This window comes from Onychostruthus taczanowskii, unplaced genomic scaffold (assembly GCF_017590055.1).
Source record: "Onychostruthus taczanowskii isolate IOZ18803 unplaced genomic scaffold, ASM1759005v1 scaffold56, whole genome shotgun sequence".
NCBI classification, from domain to species: Eukaryota; Metazoa; Chordata; class Aves; order Passeriformes; family Passeridae; genus Onychostruthus; species Onychostruthus taczanowskii.
The window spans coordinates 261,116-288,491 of record NW_024503235.1 but is presented as its reverse complement, the minus strand read 5'-3'; the positions used below and the strand labels follow the sequence as shown (position 1 = coordinate 288,491).

The 27,376-nt window shown below is 54.1% G+C and overlaps 1 protein-coding gene across 3 annotated transcripts; it reads left to right on the top strand.

The window, feature by feature from the left end:
- Positions 1-245: 245 nt before the first annotated feature.
- Positions 246-27,376, top strand: RPS6KA1 (ribosomal protein S6 kinase A1). 3 transcript variants are annotated; one of them, XM_041417718.1, is made up of 22 exons: positions 246-275; positions 11,335-11,388; positions 15,502-15,618; positions 16,436-16,517; positions 16,778-16,858; positions 17,440-17,519; positions 18,109-18,215; positions 18,779-18,816; positions 18,921-19,063; positions 19,573-19,643; positions 19,864-19,952; positions 20,064-20,128; positions 20,475-20,577; positions 21,029-21,156; positions 21,608-21,733; positions 22,242-22,331; positions 22,785-22,943; positions 23,161-23,322; positions 23,621-23,697; positions 23,810-23,927; positions 24,306-24,443; positions 24,698-27,376. In XM_041417718.1, exons 4-22 carry the CDS (start codon positions 16,487-16,489, stop codon positions 24,818-24,820), a joined length of 1,929 nt encoding a protein of 642 aa, XP_041273652.1. In that variant the 5' UTR covers positions 246-275; positions 11,335-11,388; positions 15,502-15,618; positions 16,436-16,486; the 3' UTR covers positions 24,821-27,376. The 3 variants fall into 3 exon arrangements, with proteins under 3 accessions (XP_041273652.1, XP_041273650.1, XP_041273649.1); XM_041417716.1 differs by lacking the exons at positions 246-275; positions 11,335-11,388 and adding an exon at positions 13,083-13,235 and having other exon boundaries at positions 21,611-21,733; XM_041417715.1 differs by lacking the exons at positions 246-275; positions 11,335-11,388 and adding an exon at positions 13,083-13,235.

Genomic DNA, 27,376 nt, shown 5'->3' with positions numbered 1-27,376 from the left:
TCATTTGAGGGAAGTGTGGAGAGACTCTCTGGGCAAGAGGCTTTCTTTTAAACAACTTAAAATAGTCTGGTGTATGCGAAAATGTTCAGCCACCTTGTACCATGTGCAAAGTGCCACCCTGCCCTGTTTGTCCCACGTGAGGGGCTCCCAAAGCCACCAGCTTTTGTGAGGGACATGAGGAACAATCCCAAGCCCAGCATGTGCTAACAGCAGGTTCTCTTGCTTTGCAGAACGGGCAGCCAGCTCCAGAAGAAGGTGGGAATCCTCCATCCCAGGTAAAAAACGCCCCAGGTTACCTCTGCAGGTCCCTCTGAGCGTGGGGGTGTGAGCTGGCTAGGGAGCAGGATGGGGATGGTTATTTTTAAACCCTGCAAAGCTGCTGCTCTGTAGATCTGCTGGAGTGCACGTGGGAGTGCAAGGGACTGCAGACAGGGAAGAGGAAAGATAAACCCCTGTCTTCCTGTCCCTTTGGTCATCCAAACATGCTGGAAGGTTTTCCAGAGGGCCACCTGGGTGCAGCACTCGGAGCTGCAGTGGGGCTGTGGCCAAGGGCAGAAGGGAGAGCCCCTGGGGTGTTTCGGTGCTGTGTTTATGCCTTTCTCTGTGGGGTGATCTTGCCAGCTGGGATGAGAAGTACAGGAGTATTTGATGGTTTTGGCACAGCTGCCCTTGCTGAGTGTCTGGTATCTGTTTGTTCTCTTGCCTTGGTGGGGCTGGGAGAAGCTCCACCTCTGCCAAGCTGCCCTCTGCATCCCTGTTAGCATCAGCTGGGAATGACAGAAAGACCTGGGCTGCTGTCTTCCGTGTTTTGGGCAGGGATCTGAACCTGCTGCTCCTTCTTGAGACACCTGAAGCTCACCCTGCTCCACACATGAGCAGCGTGGTGTGGAAGGACTTGATCTGTGTGCTGTGAGCCCTCCCCAGGTGCAGGAGCAGCACAGTGCTGCCCGTGGCTGTCTCCTGGTTGTGCCCCTTCCTCTGCCCTGCACTCACTGCAGAGCAGAAGAGCCGTGTCAGTACTGTGAAATCATAATCCCTTCAGGATCTCCTTTTCTGACCCAGCCATGCTCTGACCGTGGAGAATGACACAACACTTTGGATTTGCCCTGGGCAGCCTTCCCGAGCTCTGTACCCTCAGCAAGGGCCCTGTGGCAGCTTCTCTGAATCATCAGCCCCGCTCAAGGCTCTGGGGGCTTGCTGGCTTGTTTTTCCAGCTGGTTACGTTGTATTTTTAGTAAAAGACATTTTAACCTAAACCCCAGTTGTCTACATTTCAGCCAGTTTTTTTTCCTGGGACATTTGTGGATTTCCAGCAGTGCCAGAAGTCTCCCCTACCTGTTCTGCCTCTCTGTGCACTCTGGAGCTGGCCTGGCACTTCTTCAGTGGCTTGCAAAGAAATCTTTGGGTCAGATGAATTCAGGTCAATGGAACTTGCACCTCCCTCCCCTGAGAACAGTGGGTTTACAACTCTTCACTGTGCCTGCATCTCTGGCATGGGGAAAAAGGAATCTTGTGTCTTCTGGTTGGATTCCAGCTGGGTTTCTAAGGTTTGAGACTTTGCCTCTTTCATCTTCAAACACTTGGCTAAACTGCCCTTCTCTAAATGCTGCTGATGGATGTTGCTTTAAAAATCGTTCAGGATTTTTTTCTCTTTGAAGGACATCACTGAGAGAAAGCCTGGCAGATTCCATTCTGTAGGTGCCATTCCACAGAAAGATCATGGGATAGAAGCCAAAAATCACTTGAGGTTCCCTTTGCTGCTCTGTGGGTCGTGGATGTGCAGTCCAAGCTGGAGCAGAGCAGAGGGCAAGTTCTCCAACATCCCAGAGCAGGGAAGCCTCAAGAGCCCTGTGCTGCTGTAGGTGTCCTGCTTTCCACTTTCCTGAGGCCCCGTGGCCAAAATGCCCGTGAGCAGCATCTGACAATCCCATTTTGGGTAACTTTTGAGCACCCAAAGCTCTGCTGCCTGCTCCTGAAATAACCTCGGTGGCGTTTTCCAAGTTTGTACAAGGTATGTTTGCTACCAGCACAAATTAAATCCCTCCTGTAAACACATACCTTTAACTTGAGGGCAAGCTCTGCCCTGAGATGCTGCAGATGGGGGAACAGGCAGCACCCAGAATATCTGTGAGTTTCAGTTCTTTCTGTGGGTAGACATCAGCAGCAGCTCCTGGCTCTGGCTTTACCAAGTGTCCACCACCATCCGAGGTGACCATTCTCACACTGAAGGTTGCTCAGGCTCCCTCCCACACCCTTCTGTGCTGTGTGTGGAGAGCTGCAAGGGGAAGAGGCACCTTTTTTCCAGGTTTGTGCTATCCTTTTGCAGCTCATTCTGTGATCTCTGCTAAAAATAACCAGAAGCGGCGACAGCGGCGATTCCCGCCCGCCCCCGCGGCAGCCCTGTCCCTCCCCAGCCCTGCCAGCAGGATGCTGCCAAAGCACAGCCCTCGTGTGCCTGGGCCACAAGCAAAGGCTCTCTGAAAAGGAGGAAATCCAGGAGTTCCTCAAAAGAGTCAGGAAGCTCACAGCTGGTGCTGTGGAGTGGGATGCCTCCGTGGCCATCTCCCCTGAAGCTCGAGGATGTGGTCGCTGCAGAGGTACCAAGGGCATGGTTTGGGCCAGGCTGGCCCTGTTCTGGTACTTTCTTGCTGCTTTTGTAGCTCCAGCTCAGCTTCCTAGCAAGGACAGCTGGTGCATTTCACAAGCTCTTGTGTTTTCTGCCCTTCAAGAACAGTCGTGGTACACAAGTCCCTGCAGGCCCCATTCCTCAGCGTTTACCTGGGGAATGTCTGCAAGATCCTTGTGCTGGTTGGGGCTGGGGAACAGTCAGTGCTCCCAGGGATGGCATGAGGCTGTGGTTTGAATTTGCACTGAAAACAGGGTTAATCATGGCCACATCCCTAACACCAGGCTGCTGAGCCAATGCAGGATGGGTACAAGGATGGATTTTTTTCTCATCCTCTTTGGTGGTGGTGATTAAAAGCCTCTCTGGGTACAGAACCTCATTCTCTCCTGGTTCTCCAGATTTTAATTGCCAGGTTGGGTGAAATTGGTCCTTGTTCACCTGGGGAACAGCAACTGAATTCAGTGGGAAAATGGAGCCTCTCATAACTGGGGTTTTTTCAGCCTGCTCTGCAGCCAGCTTGGCTGAGGGGTGAGCCCGTGCTCCCAGGTGCCAAGCATGAGGAATTGTACGTGGAAGTACAACACCCAATTAGTGAAATCACTTCATCATGAAAAGCAGAGGAGTGGAATTGCAGCGTGCCCACACTCTCTCTGGGGAACGGGCTGAGGGTGCTGATCAGCTTGTTCTGGGGTGATAATCACAGAGCACAGGGAGAGCTGGGGAACGAAGGACTGAGCTCTCCCAGCTCTGCACCATAAAAGACCTTTGAGATGGAGCAAGGGCTGTGCTCTGCCTCAGGCCCAAGCAGGAGGTGCTGCAGGCTGAGCCTGGCTGGGGCAGGGCAGCACAGGGAGAGATGAGGCTTTTCCCCAGATCTGTGTAGCTCCTGTTGGTTTATCCTGACCAGGTAAAGCTTGCAGACAGGTCCTTCCCTGCATGGAGGAATCCTGGGCAGGGACACCTTCCACTATCCCAGCCTGACCTGTGAGGCTCCAGGTGAGGGAGAGCTCTTGGGCCAGCACTGCCCTTGAGCTCCAGGCTGAGAGCAGGACAGGACCCACATCCAGTGGTGTGATCCTGCTCAGTGCTGGACACCACGAATCTCAGCCTCTTAACGTGAAGGGTTTCAAAACAAACAAGTGAGTGCTCTGCTCCGTGCTGTTTGCACAGCTGCTGCTGGTTCCTCCAGGAGCTGGACAGCCTTGGAGCTGTGCAACAGGCAGGTACCTCAGCAAATCCCTTCTCAGCCCACTGCCCCTCTCCTGGGGCTCCCAGCCCACTGGCCCCTTGGCTGGGCAGGACTGGGAGCAGAGCATCTCCAGTGTGCTGTGGTGCTGCCTGGAAATTTCCCTGACGCTGCAGGGACTGGGCAGTAGCTGTAGCCACTCTTAACATTTGGCTTTTCCAGCCTGTCACTGGTAAAGCTCCGAGTTCAAACTGGCTGCTCTGCCTTGTCAGCTGAAGGAATTGAGTGGGTTTGTTGCTCCAGCAGTGCCTGACAGCTACCTGGCCTGTTCCTGGCAGAGCCTTTGCTCTGTGTCCTTGGCAGGGCTGGGCCATGGCGAGCAGCAGATTCTGAGCTCTTAAAAAACACAAATAAATGCCTGTTTGAGGAGCAGAGTCTCTGATGAGCTGCAGACTCTAACGAATAATTGAAGAGGGGTCAGCTTACAGGACTTGCACACGAGGAATGCAGCAGAGTTTGCTCCAGAGTGCCTGACAGCTGCCTGGCCTGTTCCTGGCAGAGCCTTTGCTCTGTGTCCTTGGCAGGGCTGGGCCATGGCGAGCAGCAGATTCTGAGCTCTTAAAAAACACAAATAAATGCCTGTTTGAGGAGCAGAGTCTCTGATGAGCTGCAGACTCTAACGAATAATTGAAGAGGGGTCAGCTTACAGGACTTGCACACGAGGAATGCAGCAGAGTCTGCTCCAGCCCTCCCACATGGTCCCTGACCCATCCAAACCACTCCGGTTTCTTCTCTGCCATTTCCATCCCCCTGGTGAGTTTGTAGAAGCTGCCTCATGTTCTGTCTCCAGAAAGCCTTTGTACTGAAGGAAAAAAAAACCCTGAAAATCTGTTACTGTGTGTTGTACTTGGAGGGGACAGTGGTGAGGGCTGGCACTGGAGAGGACCCCGAAGAGCTCATTCACATTTGATTTTTGAAGGGGCCAGAGTTTGGGTTTGGGTCACTGGGTCATCCACCCCAGCAATGGGAGCTTGGAGTGCCCTTGGCTGGGTTTGCTGGGCCCCTGGCTGGCAAGATGCTGACTGGGATTGTCCCTGCACACACAGGCAAATCTGCCTGAGGCTCCTAGGGCTTCACAGTCCCAGCTTTATTTGGAAGTGAAGCCTGGCTTGGACACGAGCAGTAAATTCCTTCCCTAGCTCCAGGTGAAGCTGCAAAAGCTGTTTTCCCTCTGGTTGTGCTGTGCTGCCTGCCAGGGCTGCCACGGGGTGGGGACCATCCAGGGAGGGGAGTCCCAGTTATCTAAGAATTCCTGCCTTGCCTGGAGCCCTTTTCCTTCTCCCTTAGGAAATCCCCTGTGTGTGTGCCCGGGGCAGCCTCCCAGCAGTGGGAGCAGAGGATTGCAGCAGCTCCTGCTGATCTCATTGCAGCTCTGAGGCAGGAAGGGTTTCCCAACTGCAGTGTGAAATCCAGCTCCTTCCCTTGCCAGTCCTGGAGAGCGCAGCTGGGAAACACCACCATCCCTTTGGATGTGGAAAAGAAGGAAGGGAGGAGGTTTATCCCTGGTTGTGCTTGAAGGCTCAGGGGGGCAGAGCTGCTCTGGGAATGCTGAGTGGGCTGAGGACACTCTGTGCCCTGAGATGTGGCTGAACTGATCCCCTTGCTGTCAGAGAGGTGGATTTCACTGGACAGCCCAGGCTGGCCTGGATATGGATTGGGAATGTGCTAGGACTGCTGTCAGAGGGAGAGGTGAAGGTCTGCACCAGCACTGGGGTCAGTGGTCATCTTTGGGGTCCAGCAGGGGACCCCTGGGGTCTCCACAGGGACAGAGTGAGGAGAAAAAAGCTCATTAAAATAGCATCTGAGGGGAACAGGACAGAACACGGTATTCCCAGTGTGGGGGTGGCTGCAATCCCTGTGGTGTGATGTTTGGGAAGGGGATGGATGTGATCTTCATGCTTGGGAAGGGCTGGATGTGATCTCTGTGTTTGGGAAGGGCTGGATGTGATCTCCCTGTTTGGGAAGGGCTGGATGTGATCTCTGTGTTTGGGAAGGGGCTGGATGTGATCTTCATGTTTGGGAAGGGGCTAGATGTGATCTCTGTGTTTGGGAAGGGCTGGATGTGATCTCTGTGTTTGGGAACGGCTGGATGTGATCTCTGTGTTTGGGAAGGGCTGGATGTGATCTTCATGTTTGGGAAGAGCTGGATGTGATCTCCCTGTTTGGGAAGGGCTGGATGTGATCTCTGTGTTTGGGAAGGGGCTGGATGTGATCTCCCTGTTTGGGAAGGGCTGGATGTGATCTCTGTGTTTGGGAAGGGCTGGATGTGATCTCCCTGTTTGGGAAGGGGCTGGATGTGATCTCTGTGTTTGGGAAGGGCTGGATGTGATCTCTGTGTTTGGGAAGGGCTGGATGTGATCTCTGTGTTTGGGAAGGGCTGGATGTATCCTCCACGTTTGGGATGGATGTGATGTCCATGTTCTGGTCCTGTCCCTGGCACAGGGAGCAGCTGAGCCATGCAGGGGGTGGCTGCTGGCTGCATCCATGGATTTATAGACATTAAATGATAAACTGGAGCTTTGCTCCAGCAGACTCTCATCCTGTGCACTCTCACTGGGGTGTTGGTAATGCACAGCTCGGGGTGTGTTTTGGACAGGGTTTGTTTTGCTTTTAACCCTGCTGCAGTTCACAGCCACCCCCAAAATGTCCCAATCCCTTTCTCTCAGCGTGTCCCACACGTGTGACCTTCCCAGAGGCTGGGAGAGAGCTGGGTTCTCCCTGCCTGCACAGACCAACCCCGGCAGGTACCAGGCAAAGGCTCTTCCAGGTCCTGAGACACTTTTTGTGTGCCTTGCAAGGGGAGGGCAGCCTGTGTGCTGTGGGAGGAGTGTGGAATTCCAGCGTTCCTGCAATACAGAATAGTTTCCACATCCCACGATTACTCCAAGGGTAGCAAACAAGTCTTGGTTCTTGTTGTGAAACCAATGTTGTATTTTATAATTCAGCTAGAAAGAGTTTTCAGCTTTTCTACTGAAAGTTGCAGAACTGCCCCATGCCCTGATGGGAGGTGGTGCTTTTCTGCTGGTTCCTCAGCGTGGGATTCTGCATTTGGAACAGCCTGGGATGGGGTCTCCTGGTTTTACCACCTTCAAAGCCCGAGCTGGTTGGAATTTGCTGAGCAGAGCTTTCCTCCTGCTGGGAAGTGTGTGTAGGGCTGCAGGAAGGGGAGGCTGCATCCTCTGCTCTTTTGCACTGGAGGCTGATTTGCTCTGTAGAAGCTGCAGAACTGAGTGATTCCTTATCTCCTGGCTGTTGAAGGTGTTCTCCTCCCCGGTGTCACGTTTCACTGGGTGCAAAGTCCTGCTGGCTGCCCGTGCTCCTCTCACAGCCCTGGAACTGCAGTGGAGCCATCAGGGAGTCTCCGTGGGTTTGGGAACATCTTTTGCCTGAGCTTGTATCTTTAGCCCAAACAGCTCATTGTCAGCTGATCCTGGCCAGTTGCAGCTTGTGGTGCCTGGAAAGGGTGGAGAAATGGTATTAATTTATTTATTTTTTGAAGAAACTTTCAGGATCTGCTGCCAGCATAGCCCTGGAGAGAGCCAGGAGCAGGAGGAGCCTGGGGAGTGCCAGGGGTGTCTGTCCTGGAGCCTCTCTGCTCTCTCCATCCCAAAACTGACCTGAGCCCTCTGACATAAAGAAGATATTTTGGTTTCCCTGTGAAATGAGTCGGTTAAAAACTGAGCAGATCAAAAAGGATGTTGTGAAGCACAAGGACAGGGGCTCAGCTGTGTGAGCCACCATCTGCCTCCTCCCTTCCTCAGCCTCAGGCTTTGCTTGAGAAAACCCTTCATGCCTTAATAATTTCCAAGATCCCTCTGTTTCAGGGGTGCTGAATCTTCCCAGAGGGGGGTTTATGACGTGGGTGCTTATGAAGGGCCTTGGGCACCCCAGATGAAAACACATTTTGGACACTGAAGATGCTCTGAGTGCCACCTGCTGGAATGTGCTCGAGGGGTGCCAGTGTGACACTGCATTGGTGGCAGTGCTCCCTTTTTAGAGATTTGCATGTCAGCCCTGTTGTGGGGAGCCAGGACCACTGGAGGAGCAGCAGAGTCCTTCCCAGCAGTCACCGGGTTAATTTGACACCGTTTGGTCACCTCTGTGATGGGGAGGAATTGCCCCCAGGAGGATGGCAGAGGTTGCCAGGAGTCAGACTCTTGTTTAAGCCACGTGTGGGGAGGCTCCTGATGTTTTCCACGTCAGGATGGAGCTGATCATTCCCTTCTTCAGCTGCCTTGGCTGTGTAAGGGTTTGGGCAAGAGGGCTTTGATGATTTGAGAATTTGAGGATTTCTGGACACCACATTACCCCCAGTGGGCAGAGGCCTGACTGTGTCCTCTGGGTTTCTCCTCGCTCTCCCATTTTTGGTTGGTTTTGGTTTTCAGGAGACCAGTAACAGTCCTTGGGGATGGTGGGGTGAAACGTGCAGCCCTGCTCCCTGTCAGTAATCCCTTCCTGCAAACCTCCTGCCAGGAATCTGCCCCGTCCCCATCCCCTCCTTGGCAAGCTCCAGTCCAGGTCCCCGGGCTGTGTCTGTAGCAGTGACTTTGTGCAGGACTTCCACCTTCACAGCCACCCCGCGGTGTCCCTTCCTCCTCGGGCCCCAGTGTCCCTGAGGCTTTTGTCTGTCAGCAAATGCCCTTGTTGAGTGTGAGTTAAAGGGCCAAGGAAGCCTCTCTCCCCCTGCAGATCCTCCAGGATTGCTCCAAGTTCCCCCTCTTCTTTTAAGAGTGTCCGTGGCCCCAAGGCACAGGTACCCCCAGCTGAACCCTGCCCTTCCCAGCCTGGGCCATGTCTCTGCTCAGTGTCCTGCAGGATTTCTCAGGCTGGGGGCTCCCAGGAGCACTGAAGAGGATCCACCACAGAAGCACAGTCAAAAGTACCAGGTTCTGGCCAATTCTTTTGTTGCAAATGAGGCCGAGGGCCAGCCCTGCCCAAAAAAGGCCTTTGCAGAAGGGCAGGCAGTGAGTGGGGAGGTTTCTTTACTTTATTTGTTCCCCTTTTTGAGAACCACCACTTGAAAAAAGTTCCAGACAGAGCAGCCTTTGCTCTCCACAAACTCCAGCCTTGCTTCCTCTGCAGAGCTGCAGCCCCTCGTGCTTCCCACTGATCCCAGGCTCCCTCCCAAGCAGGAGCTGCTGCTCCACAGGGAAGTTGTTGCTCCATGCAAGGAAAATGGGAAGCCACATGTGCACTCCCAGTTCCCTCAGGAGACCAGCTGCTTTCAGCCATGGGTTTTACCAGCCTCATTGGAACACACTTCTTCCCTATATCTGATCTAAATCTCCCCTCTTTTAGCATAAAGCCATCACTCCTTGTCCTATCACAACAGGCCCTGCTAAAAACTCTGTCCCCAGCTTTCCTTCAGGCCCTGGCAGGGCTCTGAGCTCTCCCTGGGAGCTTTCTCTTCTCGAGGTGAGCACCCCCAGCTCTCCCAGCCTGGCTACAGAGCAGAGGGGCTCCACCCCTGGAATATCTCCATGGCCTTCCCCAGCAGGTCCACCTTGCTCCTGTGCTGATCCAGAAGCTGCTGCTCCCTCCTGGCCCTTTCCCTGGAGAGCTGAAATTCCACTGATCCTACAGGGAGAGCATCCCTGCTGGATCATCATTTGTGCTGCTCAGAGCAGGGGCAGAGAAATGTTGAGAAAGAAAACTACTGAGGCTCTCAGCTGCTCATCGCTGCCTTGTGCAGTGCCTGAAATTGCTCTTTCTGAGCCAGTTTCCGTGCGTGTGACAGGGGGACTGAGCTGCTCCTCCTGAAAAGCCCGCTGAGATTTGCTGATGGCTCTTTCCATGCCTAAGCACCCGTAAAGCCAGCCAGTGTTCTCGTTTGGCTGCTGCATTGTGCAGCCACGGCCACACAAAGCCATTTCCCCATACGAAACCGCCGTTTCCTTTCAGTAAAACTCCCAAAATACATCCCAGCGACACAAGCACGGCACCGGGGCTCCCGCGCCGCTCCGGGCGCCGCTCGGGCTGCGAGCTCCGGAGCCAGCAGGGGAAGGATGGCAGGATAACAGCCCAAAGCTTTGGAGATGCTGAGGCTCCTCTTCCGCAGCAAGCCAAGGATCCAGGAGGCAAGTGTCTGATAAAATACCTGCTCTGCCTGCCGTGCTGGGTTCTGTCTCTTCTGCAGGACACAAGGAATCAGGGAATTCCTGATCCTGCAGAGGCAGACCTTATCCAGGTTTAACTGAGCACTCTTTTGGAAAAGGCATTTTGGAGGGTATGACTGCTTTCTAAGAAGTGTCTTTCCTAGGTGCTGCCAGATTTTGGGAGTGTTTTGGGACCAGAGCATGTGTTGAAGCAACAGAAATTAAAACAGCTTCTGGTTAGTTGTTGATGAATAGGAAGCAAAATGCCAAGAGCAGAATCTGTTTCGAGCTTTTGCAGGGTGGTTTTTTTTTCCTTGCATTTAGATGTGACGGTCTCAACCAGCAAAGTGACAAAACGCGAGCAAAAACAAACCTGTCTCTTGGCTTCTGCCTTGTAAAATCCTCCCTCAAAAAAAAGAGGAAAGTAGAAAACAGGACTTGTATTTGGAACTTGGGAAAACCCCCTGCTCCTCTGTGGCCAGCCCCTGCTCGGGGTGACTCAGCCGTCTGTGCCCTGCGAAGGCGGCACAGGGAGGTTCAGAACTTGTCTCCTCCTCTGACTGGAGCAACTTCCCGGGCTTTTATTTTCCAGGAGAAGCCAATCTCATTCCCAGCAGTGCAGGAATCTGTGGAAAATGCCTCTCTGGAGGCTGTGAGTGGCAGCAGGTGCTGGGAGCCCCCAGGAGCAGGGAGGGCTGGACCTGCAGAGGTCCAAGCTGTGGGAGTCCAACCTCCCACCCCATCCCAGGCAGGGGCTGGGGCCTGGTCTGAAGGAGCCAGGATGGAGCTGCTTTCCTGGGGGGTGGGAGGGATCCCTGCGCCGGGATCTGCTGAGGCTCTTGTGATCACTTTTCGCTCAGGAAGGGGTTCAGCAGTGGCTTTGGCAGATTTGTCACCCTGCTGCTCCTGGAGCAGTGGGACAGTCACCCTCTCCAGCTGCTCCCCCTGCAAGGGCACAGCGTGCAGAGGAGGAAAGGGAAGAGGTGACTGCAGGGGCCCCTCCAATTTGATTTGGTCCTTCTGGAGCTGAAAATCAGTTAATTCTTAGTTCTAATCTCACTGTTCTCACGCAGCTCCTCCCTTCCTCAGAGCTTGCTTTTCCTTCTCTTCTCCCTCTCAGTAACTCCTGTCCCACCTCCAGGTCACCCTGAGTTTATCAAATCAAATCAATATAAATTTATCTACTGGCACCAACTGCTGTCCTGGAGCCACCACATGGCTCAGAATCACATCCTGAGGAGCGATGGCTGGTGAGAAACCCCAGTGGCTGTGAACAGCTCACCCGGTCTTACCAAACAAAATCTTTGGGGAAACTTTAGCAGACAATCACAGCCCCTCCGTGCTGACATTTGTTTGTTGACCCACAGGCAAAGTCTGACATCACTTGGATAGAGAAAGACCTCGTGGACTCGGCAGACAAGGTAGGAGGGCTGCAGTGGGCACCCCGGGGAGACTCATCCGTTTCATTTGCATTCTGTCCCACACGCGAGGGCGTGAGCACAGCTCACAGGGCCCTCTCTGAAAACCAAACCCTTTCCTGCCTGCCTCCCCTGCCAGCCCCTCTCAGCTCTGTGGGACTGCTGTGCAGAGAGCAGCTATTGCTCACTTGCTCACGTGACATCCTGGACTCGATTTCATCCTCCTCCTCCTCCTTCCTCCCCACACCAACCCCCTTTCCGCGCTGCCATTTGTGGCTCCTGTGGCTTTCTGATCTTGTCAGCGAGCCAGGACGGGCACTTTCGGTTGCGTGGATGTACAGGGGAGATTTTCTTGCCTTTCCGAGGCTGCTCTCCCACGCTGGTAACACAAGGTGAAAAATTGTCTGGGTCATAACGAGATTTGCCAGCTCCTGCCAGGCCCAGGCACAGGGAGTCTGCTGCTCCTCCACACGGAGAACAGGGAGCTGCTGTGGGATTGGTGCTTCTCTTGGGCAGCACGGGGTGGACAGGGTTTCTCCCTCCCTGGGCTGTGTCAGAACGCAGGAGGTGTTGGTGTGAAGCAGCTCCTGCTGTGCTCAGCAGCTGCAGGTGCTTTTCCATGCTTTTCCGTGGTGGGGCTGGGCCCGGCTGCCTCACTGCTCTTCAGTCATTTGTTTCTTTCGTTATGGGTTCTCAAAGAGCACGTGGTGGGGGCAGAGGGGGCAAGACAGTCATAATTTGTCTCTCTGGTTCCATCCTCTGCACTCTCAGGAGACATTCAGAAATCAGCACTGACACGGGGCTATTTCCTTTTGTGTGGGTGCCTTTTGACTCATTTCAAGGGGCTGCTTTCTTACCAGCACCCTCTGGGGTCTTGCTGCAGGAAACATCTGTCTGTTCCAATGGAAAGGTCAAAGGTGAACAGGTATGGAGGGGGAAGGAGGCAAAATAAGCCCTCAAAATACCTCTGCTCTGTCCTGCCCGTAATCTGAGTCATGGTGGGCTCAGAAACAAGAAATGCCCTTAAAAACACCTTGTGGACCTTCAGGGTGGCTCTCAGATAAATAACTCCAGACTCCACAGCAAGGACTCTTGTGCAGCATAAGGCAAGTGAAGAATGCCAATCCAAAGCTTCCAGGAGAGATCCCATGGTGGGTGTCCCCTCATCCCTGTGCCAGTGGAGAGCAGAGATGTGCAGCTCTCCAAGGTGTTGTCACACGTCTGGGTGGGCTCCTGTGAGTTTTTCTCTTCTGTTTTAGAGAGGAATGTGGCTTCTCACAATTTCCCCTGTTGTGGAAATACCCAAAGCTCCCAGCCTGACATGAACTTCAGGCAGCATTAGATGGAAATCACTTTAAGGAGACTCTGTGTGGTTTCTATAGGAGACTCTGTGTGGTTTCTATAGGAGACTCTGTGTGGTTTCTATAGGAGACTCTGTGTGGTTTCTATCAGTGTCTTGTCAGAGCCAGGGAACCCAAATGCCAGCGAGGAGCTGTGAGATTATTATTTTCTTAAAAGCAAACCTGAAAAAAAAAAAAAAAAAAAAAAGCCCCAACCACAAGTTTTCTTGCTGGGGAGGGGGAGCGTGAAGCTCCCGTGCGACCGAGTCTCGTCCGCACTGCGCATCCGCCGCCGGTGCAGCCACCTGCAGCTCCTGCTCCTGCAGAGCGCCGAGCCCCGCAGCAGGGCCGCAGCTCCCGGGGCCAGACAATGCTCGTCGGGATGGGACAATGGAGAGGGACCCCAAACTTCCCCGTGTCTGGGCGTTCCTGACGCTCTGGCTGCAGAGGAAGCAGCGAGCCAAGCCCTGCAGCCTGCAGCTGCCTGCCCCCAGCCAGCTCGCCAGCCCGGTCAGTACCGCTGCCACCTCCTGCTGCCACCTCCTGCTGCCCCCTCCTGCTGCCACCTCCTGCTGCCACCTCCAGCTGCCACCTCCTGCTGCCACCTCCTGCTGCCACCTCCTGCTGCCACCTCCTGCTGCCACCCTCCTGCTGCCACCTCCTGCTGCTGCCACCTCCAGCTGCCACCTCCAGCTGCCACCCTCCTGCTGCCACCCTCCTGCTGCCCCCTCCTGCTTCCACCTCCAGCTGCCACCTCCCGCTGCCACCCTCCTGCTGCCACCTCCTGCTGCCACCTCCTGCTGCCACCCTCCTGCTGCCACCTCCAGCTGCCACCTCCAGCTGCCCCCTCCTGCTGCCACCCTCCTGTTTCCACCTCCAGCTGCCACCTCCTGCTGCCCCCTCCTGCTGCCACCTCCCTCTGCTTCCCTTCCTGCCGCTGGCTGCTCCCCATGGATGTTCAGGGCACTCTGGTTTGCTGTTCTTTCTCTGCCTCCTGGGATGGTTTGCTGTGGTGGCTCTGGAAGAAGCTGACCTCAGTGGCACGCTGGTGGTTTTGTGCTGGAGACTTGTGTGTGCTGCCAGCCAGGCTGTAGGAGCTCGTCACAAGAGTCCTGAGTGTTGAATTCCAAGCTGGTGGATGAGTCCATGAGGGAAAATCCTCCCTTGTGTCAGCAAGATACCAAAGGGCTTCTCAAAGTGTTTCTGTGCTAGGAGGATCACAGGATGGTCTGGGCTGCAGGGGACCTTAAAGCCCCTCCAGTGCCACCCCTGCCACGGCAGGGACACCTCCCACTGTCCCAGGTTGTTCCAAGCCCCAGTGTCCAGCCTGGCCTTGGGCACTGCCAGGGATCCAGGGGCAGCCACAGCTCCTCTGGGCACCTGTGCCAGGGAACCTCACAGGGAAGAATTTCTTCCTGACGGGTCTCTCCCTGCTGTGGGCTCTCTCCCTGGAGAGCTGAGCTGGCAGGAGGAGCTGAACGTGGCCAGCTCCTGTTCCAGCTCTGGAGGTGGGAAGCTGTTCCTCCCAGCAGCTGTCTGCAGGGACTAAGCCTCCAGATGGACCCAGAAGTGCAAAGTGGCTGGTTTAAGCTGGGAGATCATCAGGAATATGAAAATGTGTTGTTTAAGGGATGATGGGATCTTTCTTGCCTGTGATCACCGAGCCCAGGGAAAGGCAGGATAATGCCAGGGAGCTCCTGTGCCCCTGCCCTGAGTGCCTGAGCAGCACAGGAGAGAGCAGAGCTCCCACCAGGGAAACAAAGCCACTTCCTAAACTGAGAAAAGCCCAGCCTGAGAGTGGAAGGGGAGGGAGCTGGGTGCAGGTGGGCAACCACATCCATGGGCACTGGAGGGTGGCAGTGGGCTGGGCAGGACAGGCAGGGCTGGCACCTGCCTCTGGCTGCCTTTAAAACCTGCTTTGATGAGGTGGTTCCAGACCAAGTGTCTGAATAGGTCTAGAAAACAAAGTGTAAGTTTTTTCCCCCACTCTGCAAGGGAAAAAAATAAATTGTAGTTCCAGCTTTCTGCAGCCTCCGTTGGCCACAGCTTCCCCAGGGCTGGGGACAGCAGAGTGTAAGGCATTTTTGAACATAATTGCTGTCCTTTGGGTCCAAAAGTTTTGCTGGGAATAGGAGGTGATTCAGCATCACCTTAGGGTCTGAGGCTGTGCTGGCCCAGATCCTTTGGTGAGTTTATTCTATTTATGCTGATTAAATCTATTTTTTCTTCTTTTTTTTTTTTTAAGTAAAATAATGTGTTTTAAACAAAACATGTGCCAGAGACCTTGGCTTCCCCTCAATCTTCTTGAAGGCTGGAGTCTGTTAAAGCATCATCTGTATGTGCTGAAGATGCACTAAGACTTATGTTGCAGAGTTGCTCAGATTGCTGAGCAGATGGGCTCCAACATGTCTGATTTTTGCCAGCCCTGGCCCTGTTTTGACAACAGTGCCGTATTTTTTGTGTTGTGGGATTTTTAGTGGCATAAACACTCCTGTTTTTGCTACCAGTGCCTCAAAAAGGAAGGTGCTTCTCAAGCACTCCTCTGAAATGCAGTTCAAAGCAGCTCCTGTGGTTGGGAGGGAGGGCTCTGTATTTACCTGGTCCTCCCTACCCTACTTATTGATTGCAGATGCTGATACCTGTGACAAGCACCAGCCTTCATGGTTCTCTCCCCCGTGGCTCCTGTGAGTCTGGAGCTGCAGTCCTTGTTCCATGATCCCTGAAGGCTGCTTTCCCTTGTCAGGAGTCCCTGCCAACCCTGTGCCCTCTGTTTCAGGGGGAAGGTGTCGTGCAGGAAATCAACATCACACACCACGTGAAGGAGGGCTCTGAGAAGGCTGATCCCTCACAGTTTGAGCTCCTGAAGGTGCTGGGACAGGGCTCTTTTGGCAAGGTGAGATCACTTCTTCATATGTGCCATGCCAGGGAAATTATTCTGGTGATGAAAGGAACCATCCCCAACAAAAACACTTTCCTGACTCCCAGGAATGTTCCCGGGCATGTTCCTCCCTTCTCAGAAGTGCTGCTGTGTGCCCCAGGCTGGGTTTGGCCCCTGTTTATGGTCCAGTTTCCCTTCTGTGAAGGAGGAAGGAAGTAGCCTGTAGCTCTTATCTATTTCAGTAATCCAGGTCTCTTACAGACCATCTGCTGACACATTAAATCAGCTTGGTGTCAGTCAGTTACCACCTGACAGAGGGGGATTGGACAGGACTGTGTGCTGCTGCCTGGGCAAATGCAGCAGATGCTTTGTAAAATCAGAGAAAAGCTGAAAAATACTTCTGGGATCACCCAGTCCAACCAGTAGCACTGCCAAGCCCACCACTTGCAGGTGGTTTCCTTTTGATGCTCCCTAAAACCAGGTAGAATGAGACATCAGGGAAGGGTAGAGATAAAAATCCAGAGTTGATGTGACTGACAAACCTGGAGGCTTTAGTGGTAAAGTGAAGCCCCAGTGCCTCCAGTCACAGCTCCCAGGCATCAGCCCCAGCCCCAGGGGAGCTGCAGGAGTCAGGAGGAGTGGAAGGCTGGAAAGGAGGAAAGTGCAACATGAAACTGGGGGGTGAGAGGAGTCCACACACAGCACTTCCCTGGAAAGCCCATGGGAAAGCTTCAGCTTCTTAGGGACACTCTGGGGTTTGCCACTTTGGGAAGCATCCAGCTCCTACTGCCAGTGTTTAGTACTTGGTGAATGTGGTGTTCTTCTGCCTCAGGTTTTCTTGGTGAGAAAAATAACTCCCCCAGACACCAACCACCTCTATGCTATGAAAGTGCTCAAGAAGGCAACGCTGAAAGGTAAGAAGGAGACTCCTCCTGCAGTGCTCTGATCCTCTGTGACTCAAAGAGCACTGGGGAAATGTCACTGCTGGCCCTGGGGTGGGCTGGGTGCAAGAGAAACATCTTTATCCCAGCAAAACATGCTCCTTTTCTTTCACCTGTTTAAGAGCATCATGGGAAAACACCTGGCTCAAGCAGCCTGGTGCTTCAGGCTGGGATGGGGCTGGACACTGGCCAGGGCCTTTTCCTGTGTCTGAGCTGTTCCTCTCTTCCCACAGTGCGGGACCGACTGAGGACAAAGATAGAAAGGGACATCCTGGCTGATGTCAACCATCCCTTTGTGGTGAAACTCCACTATGGTGAGTGGGGCTCACTGGGCTGCTGGGAGAGGGGTTGCAGCTCCAGCAGACACAATCCCCTGAACACAAATCCTTTCCTGGAAGGATCTGTGGTCCCACTGCTGCTCCAGCTAAGGAATGGGGAACTGAGCATGGACTGGGAGAGGAGGTTTAAACATCAAATCCCTGGGATTAAAACATTAAACCATGAGAAACTGAGAAAGCAGAGCTAACTAGCTGAGCTGGAGTTTGACAGGGTTAATGCTCTGACTCTGGGGAAGGCAAGGACAGCTTTGTTCCTGTAAGGTGACCAGCACCTCTCCTGGGAACACAGCCCTTTCAGGAGGGTATCACTGGCAGAAAGGGAACCAGACCCCCATAAAATGAGGATTTTCTGCAGTGCCAGAGTGCTGTGGGGAGCTCCCATTTCAGCAGCAGGGACAGGCCATCTCCTTTACCCCAGCAGCCCTACCTGCATTTGACCCAGGAGCCATGCAGGGCATGTGCCCAGCTGGAGCCACTGGGATTTAAGTGATTAATGTAACACCACGGAGCCTTCCCTCAGTGCAGGGCTCTGATTCCTGCTCTGGCTTGTATTTCAGCATTCCAGACAGAGGGGAAGCTGTACCTTATCTTGGATTTCCTCAGAGGAGGTGACCTTTTCACTCGGCTTTCCAAAGAGGTGGGTATGCTCTGGCATCTCGGTGGGCTGCTGTGGCTCAGCTCATCTCTGCTGATGGCCTGGAGAAGTAACTGAGCCTTGCAGTCCTTGAGAGGGTGAAAACAGCCTCCAGCCTGCTGCTAGTCCAGAGCTGGCACCAGGACAGGCTCTTGTGGGAGCCCTGTGCTCCAGCAGAAAAGCAGCAGCACAGGTGGCAGGTCCACCCCTGCAACAGCTTCAGATGAGCATCTCCTAAAGAACAAGAATGAAAAGAAGGTCATTTTGGATTAGAGTTAAGGAAGAAATTGTTCCCTGTGAGGGTGGTGAGGCCCTGGCACAGGGTGCCCAGAGCAGCTGTGGCTGCCCCTGGATCCCTGGCAGTGTCCCAGGCCAGTCTGGACAGGGCTTGGAGCAGCCTGGGACAGTGGGAGGTGTCCCTGCCACGGCAGGGGTGGCACTGGATCCATTAAGGTCCATTCTGATCCAAACCATGAACAGTGGGTGAAGTCTGGAAAACTTAGGGCAGGAGGGAGCAACATGGATGTGAAAGGTGCAGGAGAGCTGCTGCATTGTAACCCAGCACCTCTCTGCTTTCTGCCCCTGCCTGCAGGTGATGTTCACTGAGGAGGATGTGAAGTTCTACCTGGCAGAGCTGGCACTGGGACTCGACCACTTGCACAGCCTGGGGATCATCTACAGGGACCTCAAGCCAGAGAAGTACGTGTGGGCAGCTGAGGCAGGAGCCCAGCCCTGCATCCAGCCCAGCCTGGAGTCAGGGAACAGCTCCTGCCTTCCAGAGGGGCTGGAGGGTGCCCTGGGGCTGGACACGTGGGAGGTGGTGGTGCCAACCCAAGGCTGCTGCTCCTCGGATCAGTGGCTCCAGCAGGAGCTGTGTGTGCCACAGGCTGAGCACAGATCTGTGGCAGCCTCCAGGCTCCAGCTTTAGGCAGCTGGGAGCCTTCAGAGGGAGAAGGGACCAGGCTGGGGTCTGCAGAGCCCACTCCAGCTTGGTTATCCTTGCCTGGGGTATGCGGGGGTCAGGGGGAGGTAAGCTCTGGGGCCTTTGGTTTGCTGTGAAGCTGAGGGTGTGGAGAGGAGGGAGCTGCTCCTGGTCCCACTCCTATCTTGGTGGTGCAGCTTAAAGCACTGGGAGAAGGGACAGGTAACTTTTGCTTTGGATTCTGGGAGCCAAAGGATGATCTCAGACCATCTCTTGCTGTGCTTGTTCTCACCAGCCCTTAGCACAGACAGTAACACTTGTTTTTCCATTCCTGCTGTAGCATCCTCTTGGATGAAGAGGGGCACATCAAACTCACAGGTAAGGGGCTCCACCAAGCCTTGGGCTCCTGCAAGGCTGGTTCCTGAAACACAGAGCTGCTTGAAATCTTTGGAGCAGTGTGCTGACAGCTTTCTCTCGTGCAGATTTTGGTTTGAGTAAGGAGGCCATAGACCACGAGAAGAAAGCCTACTCCTTCTGTGGGACGGTGGAGTACATGGCTCCGGAGGTGGTCAATCGCCAGGGCCACTCGCACAGTGCTGACTGGTGGTCCTACGGGGTCCTCATGGTGGGTACCTGCCCAGGACTGGAATCCAGCTCCCCTGCCCTGGAACACCAGACACGGCTCTGTGTGTCCTGCTGGCCGGGGGGGCTCCCCACACCCCCAGAGAGCCCTAGGGGCTGTCCAGGCCCCCAGGCAGGAGCGCTGGTCCCTGCAGGCTGCTGTGCCAGGGGGTGCTGGGCTGTGAGGGGGCTGTGGGGTGTGTGGGATGCACGGGGGTCTCTGTGGGGTGTCTGTGGGGTGCGTGGGGGTGTCCGTGTCCACCCCAGCGCCGGGCCCTCGCTGTCAGTGCAGATCTGGTGCCACCGTCTGGCAGCTGCTGGATCCCAGGGCTCCGGCCTGGACGCGTTCCCAGGCAAACCCTGAGAGCCAAGCTGCTGCCGGAACTCGCCGTGCCTGTGAGCTCTGGCACAGCCAGGCTTGGGACCCCTCACAAGCAGGAAGGGGCAGTGGGATCTGTGCAGCCCTGAGCCGTGCTCAGATATGACCCACCCCTTCTTCTCTTTCCCTCCCAGTTTGAAATGCTTACGGGGGCACTGCCCTTCCAGGGGAAGGACCGTAAGGAGACGATGACCCTCATCCTCAAGTAAGAGTTTCTCCCTCCTGTCTGCACAGTAGGGGTGTTGCAACCGGGGGCTCTTGAAATTCTGTGGCGTTATTTGGCAAGTGGTGCCATATCAGCCACCCGTTTAAAGGGTGCAGTGTAAATGCCAGAGAGATGATTGTGCATTTTGGGGGTGGAGGTGCTGCAGTTGCCTTGTGGCTTTTCTTCAGACCTGCAGCTGATTGCCTAACTTCCTCCTCAGAGCGAAACTGGGCATGCCACAGTTCCTGAGCACTGAGGCTCAGAGCCTCCTGCGAGCCCTTTTCAAAAGGAATCCAGCCAACAGATTAGGTAAGACCTTTTTTTTTTTTTGGTTTCTGAGGTTCTCTGTGACACCTGGCTGTGCTGCCTCCCTGGCTCTGTTGGGGTTCAGTACAACATGACCCGTGGTGTCTCTTGCAGGGTCTGGGCCAGATGGGGCAGAGGAGATCAAGCGCCACCCTTTCTACTCCACCATCGACTGGAACGTGAGTATCAGCAAGAGCAAATTTCTGCACCACTCAGCACCAGTAACAGAGTTCTGGCAGCAGGAATTGCACAGTCCTGAAGCCTGGCCAGCTATGGGAGACCCACCAGCCCCTGTCTCCATCCATTTCAATAACCCTTTCCAAAACCAAAATTCTCTGTCATGTAACTGTCTCATACCTGGGCTGCCTGTCACCTCTCTGAGCTGTAGCTAAGACACAGAGTTTCACAAAATCTCTTCCTGGCCCTCATTCCTCAGCAGCCTTTGTACCCTTTGGGAGAAGGTGTCTGTGGGAGTACTTCCAAGCTGTTTTTGCAGCTGTTTTTTGGGGTTTGTGTGTTTTGCAGAAGCTGTACCGCAGGGAAATCAAGCCCCCTTTCAAGCCTGCAGTGGGCCAGCCAGATGACACCTTTTATTTTGACACAGAGTTCACGTCACGGACACCAAAAGGTTTGTATGACTTGAGGCAAAGCCCAGCTTTCCTGTGAGATGTCACTCTGTGACTTCATACCAGGGAGTATTCGGCACCAGCAGGATAAGGTTTCTGCACATGGAAGGTTTAGTTTGGATATCAGGGAAATTTCTTCTCCCAAAAGGGTTGTCAGTCCCTGGCACGGGCTGTCCAGGGCAGTGGTGGAGTCACCATCCCTGCAGGGGTTTAAAAGTCATGTGAATGTGGCACTTGGGGACATTGGCAGTGCTGGGGGAATTGTTGGACTCACTGGTCTTAGAGGCCTTTTCCAAGCTGGACAATTCCACGATTCTCTGTGGGATGTTAGGGGTAAACTCAGTGCTGCTGGTGTGACTCCTGTCTCAAATAAAGTACAGTAGCTCCTGGGAGCAAGGGGGAGGCTTCTGCTCCTCAGGCCCTTCTCGAGCTGTCTCTCAACTCCTGCTGCAGATTCCCCGGGTGTGCCCCCGAGTGCAGGGGCCCATCAGCTCTTCCGAGGCTTCAGTTTCGTGGCAACCGGGTTAATGGAGGATGGCAAAGTCCACCCTCCCCAGCCTGCCCTGCATTCAGTTGTGCAGGTAAGGAATGGGGACAGAGGAACAGCTCTTTGGAGGTGCAGGGATGTTCCAGGTCTGCGGGACCTCTGCACCACCTGGAGCCCGAGGCAGTTCTCTTTGGAAGTCTTGCCTCCTGTTCTTTCATCACCACTGACTGTCACATTGTGCACAGGCTGTCAGGGCAGTGCGGGGCTGTGGCTTTCCTGTCCCCAGGTGGATCTGTGCTGGCAGGGGGCCTGTAATGCCACGGGATGGGCAACCAAAGGCAAAGGCACTGTGCTCGGTGCAGGCAGCGTTGGCCCACTGACCCATATCTGCCTTGTTCTCCTCTCCTCCTGCTCCCCGCCGGGAGCAGAAGCTGTGGGATGTAGCAGACAGTCTGACAGCTCTCTCTGTGCTGCAGTTAACTCATCATGTTGCACAAACCCTTCCCTGAACCCTCCCAGCTGAGCTGTCCTTTGTGCCCTGGCAGCAGCTGCACGGCAAGAACGTCCAGTTCAGCGATGGGTACGTGGTGAAGGAGGCCATCGGCGTCGGCTCCTACTCCGTCTGCAAACGCTGCATCCACAAGGCCACCAACATGGAGTACGCAGTCAAGGTCCGGGACCTGCCCTCCCAGCTGAGCTCCCCTGTTACTTCTTTGCCCAGAGCACCTGTGGCTGCCCCATCCCTGGAAGTGTCCAAGGCCAGGTTGGACAAGGCTTGGAGCAACCTGGGATAGTGGAAGGTGTCCCTGCCCCTGGCAGAGTGGAACAGGATGAGCTTTAGGCTCATCTAGGATGTAAAAGACAATTTCTGTGCTGCTCTGCAGGTACCTGCACTTCCCCAGGAATAGCAGGGAAGCAGTGTCCTCCTCCCTCAGAGGGGGGAGAGCATCTCATCTTCCTGTGCAAAGCTGTGGCTACATTAGCTCTTAACAAAAGACATAAAATTCTGTGGGCTGGGGAGACAGAACTGATGAAGCTTAAGGATTTCTAGAGCTAAAGAGATGAGGGGACGGAGTGGATACAGCACAGGAGCTCTGCAGGGCCCCAAACTCAGCTCATGTGCTTTGTCCTGGCCCCTTCCCCACCTGTGGTGGCTGCAGTGTGTCCCCACTCTTGCAGGTGATTGACAAGAGCAAGCGAGACCCTTCTGAGGAGATCGAGATCCTGCTGCGGTACGGGCAGCACCCAAACATCATCACCCTGAAAGATGTGAGTGTGGCTTGAGAGACCTCCCCGTGCTTTGCTTTAGGAAGTGCAGGCTGGTGGGGGCAGAGCTCAGCCCAGCAGGGGCAGCCCAGCGACACAGCTCCACGTGTTGCTGTTTCTCTGTCAGGAGAAGGCTCTTCCCCAGAGGGTGCTGGCACTGCCCAGGCTCACCAGGGAATGGGCACAGCCCCGAGGCTGCCAGAGCTCCAGGAGCTCTTGGACAGCGCTGCCAGGGATGCCCAGGGTGGGATTACTGGGGTGTCTGGGCAGGGCAGGAGCTGGATCAGGAGTGACCCCTGTGGGTCCCTTCCAGTTTGGGATACTCCATGATTCTGGGGTGGGGAAGCCTCCCCAGAGCCACCTCTGCTGATCCCCCTCTGCTCCTTGGCGATGGGAGTACAAAAGGGAAGCTGTGGAAGCACATTTTGATTACCCCACCCGTGTTTTCTTTGGCAGGTGTACGATGATGGGAAGTACGTGTACCTGGTGACCGAGCTCATGAGGGGAGGGGAGCTGCTGGATAAAATCCTCAGACAGAAATTTTTCTCGGAGAGAGAAGCCAGTTCAGTCCTGCACATGATCTGTAAAACAGTGGAGTATCTGCATTCCCAAGGGGTGAGTGTGGTCACAACTGTTTTTCTGGAAGCTCCCTGGCGTTACACTGTGCTCCCTCTCCTCCAGGGAGTAACTCTGCCCATCACAATTATTTCTTGCTGGTGTTGCCCTCTTGGCAAAGCAGATGTGGGGCCAGAGCAGGGGATGAGTGACCTCAGGCAGCTTTCAGACCTTTATCTTCGTGGGGTACGAGCACAGCCCTTTCTTGGCTCCACAGGTGGTTCACAGGGACCTGAAGCCCAGCAATATCCTCTACGTGGATAAATCAGGGAACCCCGAGAGCATCCGAATCTGTGACTTTGGCTTTGCCAAGCAGCTCAGGGCTGAGAACGGGCTCCTCATGACCCCCTGTTACACAGCAAACTTCGTGGCACCCGAGGTGAGCACCTTACTGACCTGAGACCCTCCAGCAGTCCCCTCCCCTAACCTGTGCTCCCACTTGGCACAGTGGGTCTGCCCTGTTCTCATCTCCATCCCACCCCGGAAGAGGCAATTACAGAAATACCACTTGTAGTAATAAATCTATTTTGAATCCTGATATTTTAGTCCCAGGCTTTGCTGTTCTGTCCAGCTCTGGAAGCTTTGCGTATGGACTGCACCCAGGTTAAGCCCCTCTTCTGCAATGAGCTCAATGACAGGAACCAAACCCACTTTTTCCCTTTGCTTGTTGTGTTCAGGTCCTGAAACGCCAAGGCTACGACGAGGGCTGTGACATCTGGAGCCTGGGGGTCCTGCTGTACACGATGCTGGCAGGGTAAGGCAGTGGCTGGGGCTGTGACCCCTGTCCCCAGTGTGCTCTGTGGGGACAGCTGGGCCTCTCCTCCTGCCTGGGTCAGTAAATGCAGGGCTCTCTCCTCTCTCCACAGCTGCACTCCCTTTGCAAATGGTCCCAGTGACACTCCAGAAGAGATCCTGACTCGGATAGGAGGGGGGAAGTTCTCCATCAGTGGGGGCAATTGGGACACTATTTCTGACATGGCCAAGGTAGGGTTTGATACTTGTTGGGGTTGGGGTTGCTGTGAGGTAAATTTAGAGCAGCTTGGGGAGGGAGCACACAAGAGAGAAGAAAACCAGCACTGCAGCTTCTACCCTACACAAGTCCCTCACAGCAGCTTTGTTTTAGCTCTGGCTGTGATATTTGCATGGAAAACCAACCTCATGCTTGACCCATATGGGGTTTGCTCTGTGTTCTACCCCCCAGGCCTGCCAAAAATATGTTTCACACAAAAAGACATTGATGTCTGGGGACTTTAAATTTGGCCTCTGCATTTAAATCCTAATCTGGGGGTGTACACGGGTGGATATTTTTGCATTTAAATTATGAAATCTTCTAAAGTCTGACTTTCCAAACGATGCCTGCAGGATCTGGTATCAAAGATGCTCCACGTAGATCCTCACCAGCGTCTCACAGCCAAGCAGGTCCTGCAGCATCCTTGGATAACCCAGAAGGACAGTTTACCCCAGAGCCAGCTCAATCACCAGGACATTCAGCTTGTAAAGGTACAAAATCTGGAGTGGGAAAGCAGGAGGGAAGTTTGGAGAGGTGTGAGCCAGGGCAGGCTCACAAGCAGGGGTTTTTGGGAGGAAAGAAAGGGGAGATTCGTTAACAGCATGTCAGTGCAGGAGGGAGACTTAAAGAAACAGGAAAGATGCTTCTGGCTTTGTGGATGTGGCTGCCCTGGTCCCCTGTCTTGTAAAGCCATGAGTCTGAAGTAGCTCTCCTGCACCTGAGTGACTCCTGTGTCCCTCTCCAGGGCGCCATGGCTGCCACGTACTCGGCACTGAACAGCTCCAAGCCAAGCCCTCAGCTGAAGCCCATCGAATCCTCCATCCTGGCACAGAGGCGGGTGAAGAAGCTCCCCTCCACCACCCTGTGAGGCCCCACGGTGCAGGAACAGCCAGATTTTGCACACCTATGGAAGAGGGGGACAGGGGACGGGCAGGGGCTCCCCTGGGGACTTGCTCTCAAGAGGCCAAGTGCCTTCCTGCTCCTGAAAGACTGGCTCCTCCTCATGTGGACTGATCTTTGCCGAGAGAACTTCACTGTAAAACTTTTTTGACGTGTAAATTGTCAATTTATAAAGAAATCCATCTGTGTATATGAGAACTAGAATGTATAACTGATGTCAAGTGGCACTAAAAAGCAGCTCTGATTCACCCTTCCCTGTGTAGGAGCAGGTATTTGTTGTTGCTACAGCATTTCTTGGAACTGATCCTCTCTAGCTCCACAGCAGCTGGAAGACTGTGTCACACTTGGGGTTTAGGCTTTGGGGCTTTTCCTCCCTCAAACGTTGGATGCATTTCCCAAAGGCAGCCCTGCAGCCTCCCAGCCAGCAGCACTCCTGTCCCTCAAGGACCTCCCTCCCCTCCAAGTCCTGTGTGTTTGTTCCATGTGAGGGGGATTTTGCAGCCTCTGTTTCTCCCTCTCTCCCGTGCTGCCCCAGCCCAGCCAGCAGCTCAGATCTCTGAACAAAACACGCCACGTTTTTTCCAAGCCCTCCTGCAGGACACCTCCTAGGTTTGGCTCATTCCTTCCCTCTGCTCTCCCATCTCTGAGTTCTCCATCACTGCAGTTTGTCACCTGTGCAGGGGGGGATGATGACAGAACCCCCTCCCTGGCAAAGTGGAGGCTTTGGGCTGGCTCTGGCTGCTGCTTTTACCATTTGGGGTTTCCCTTCCCCTCAGCAGGAACCTCTGAACCAAACCACCCTTTATTTTTTAATTTAACTTTGCTCTCCAGCCGGTGACTCAGGGTTTCTTTCTGACTCGTACAATAAACATGTCATTCAGGGGCTGTCCTGTGACTGACTGTGAGCTGCAGAACCAGCGACCCCCAGCGATCCGCGGGCATTCCCCGCCGTTCCCAGGTTGTTCCTCCGTGCTATGCAGGGACAGTGCTCCTTGTCTGCCTTCTGGAAAAGCTGCAAAGCTTTTGATCAGGCCCTGAAAACCAGCAGTGCTGCTTAGGGCAGCCTCTCATGCTACATTCTCTCAGTGGGAGGTGACCAGAACCAGTCCTGGAATGAGGCAAGAACCAACAGGAATGGGGAATTTCTTACTCTCAGGACTCTTCTGTGCTTATAGAAACCAAGACTTGGAGACAAACTGTGCTAGAAATAAATACCCACCCCAGTCTGACCTGCAAGGGACTGCCAGAGCTCCATGGTTCCGTGGTGGCAGTTTTGGGAGCAGCAGGATTGCTACAAGGGCTGCTAACAGAGCTCAAGGATGTGACTGGAGCCAGCAAAGGTTCTCATGTGAATTTCTGCTACTTTTAGCTGATCATGTCACAAGAGAGGAAACTTGCTTTTTTGTTCAGTCCCAGTTGACTCTAAAATGGAGAATTCCATAAAAGCAATTATGTGAGATGCACAGTGCTCTTCTCCTGTAGCCTCCTCCAAGCAGGTCCTGTGAGCAGCCAGTGAGAAGCTGAAACAGTCACAATTTCTTTCTCTCTGTATTCCAAGTGCAGCCTGAGTGGCCAGCGCTCCTGAGAGGAGGAGGCCAGCTCCAGCTGGATCCTCTTACTGGTATTGCCACCAACCTCAGCAGAGATGGATTTAATGTTTTGCTGAGATTTGGGGAGGGGGACACTCCACCATCAAAATGCCTTCCTTAAAAATACTTGTGGCATGATGTTCCCTATAACTCCACAGTGACTCTTGTGCCAGTGCTGTGCAAATGGTAGGTACCTGCAACCAATACAATAATCACATTTTTTTGGAGCTGGGCTCAGTCCCTTAGGGTGCTTTTGGATGTTGCAGGAACCTCCACAGATTTTCAGAATATTTCCTACATTGTGTTTCAAGGGAAGGTCTGGAGTGGTGGATGGGCTTGGGTGCCAACCCACCATGGGTGGGTGGGGATCAGAGCTCTTAAACACTGGGGTTTAGGGGGTCTTAAACCAAATACTTGTCCTGGTTTGGGGGATAACTGGTTATTTGTATGAAATTGCAGATGTTTTCAAATATCAGTCAGGAAAAACATTACAGCCCTTGCTAAATCCTCCGTGTGGTGTGCTGGTGTGAGGCCAGCTGGGGACAACTCAGGGGTGTGGGGACAACCAGGTGCAGATCAGTGTGGGCAGGGGGAGAGCAGCCCTCAGCTGCTGCAGGTCCTGCCTGGCCATGAGATGATACCTGGGGTGTCAGACCCCAAAACCTGGGGTTTCAGACCCCAAAACCAGGAGCATCAAACCCCTCTGCCACGCTCGGATCTCCAGTCAGAAGAACTTTATGCTTGGTGCAGCTGGAGCTTCTGAAACCCCCATCCCCTTGGAGAACAGAGAGAACAAGAATGGCTCCACCTTCCTCTCCAGGGGGCTTTTAACCACGTTGTTCTGAGTTATCCATAAGTAAAATATGTCTTGATTTTTAGTTCCAGATCAACCAAGTGCTGTTACTTTTTAAATTCCAGTGCTCAATAAAATTGGA

Excerpts from the sequence above, each read along its gene's own strand:
- RPS6KA1 (XM_041417715.1), top strand. The coding sequence starts at position 13,116 with ATGGAGAGGGACCCCAAACTTCCCCGTGTCTGGGCGTTCCTGACGCTC. Across the intron at positions 16,518-16,777 it reads CAAGAAGGCAACGCTGAAAG|TGCGGGACCGACTGAGGACA; the intron begins GTAAGAAGGAGA and ends CTCTTCCCACAG. Across the intron at positions 22,944-23,160 it reads AGTATCTGCATTCCCAAGGG|GTGGTTCACAGGGACCTGAA; the intron begins GTGAGTGTGGTC and ends TTGGCTCCACAG.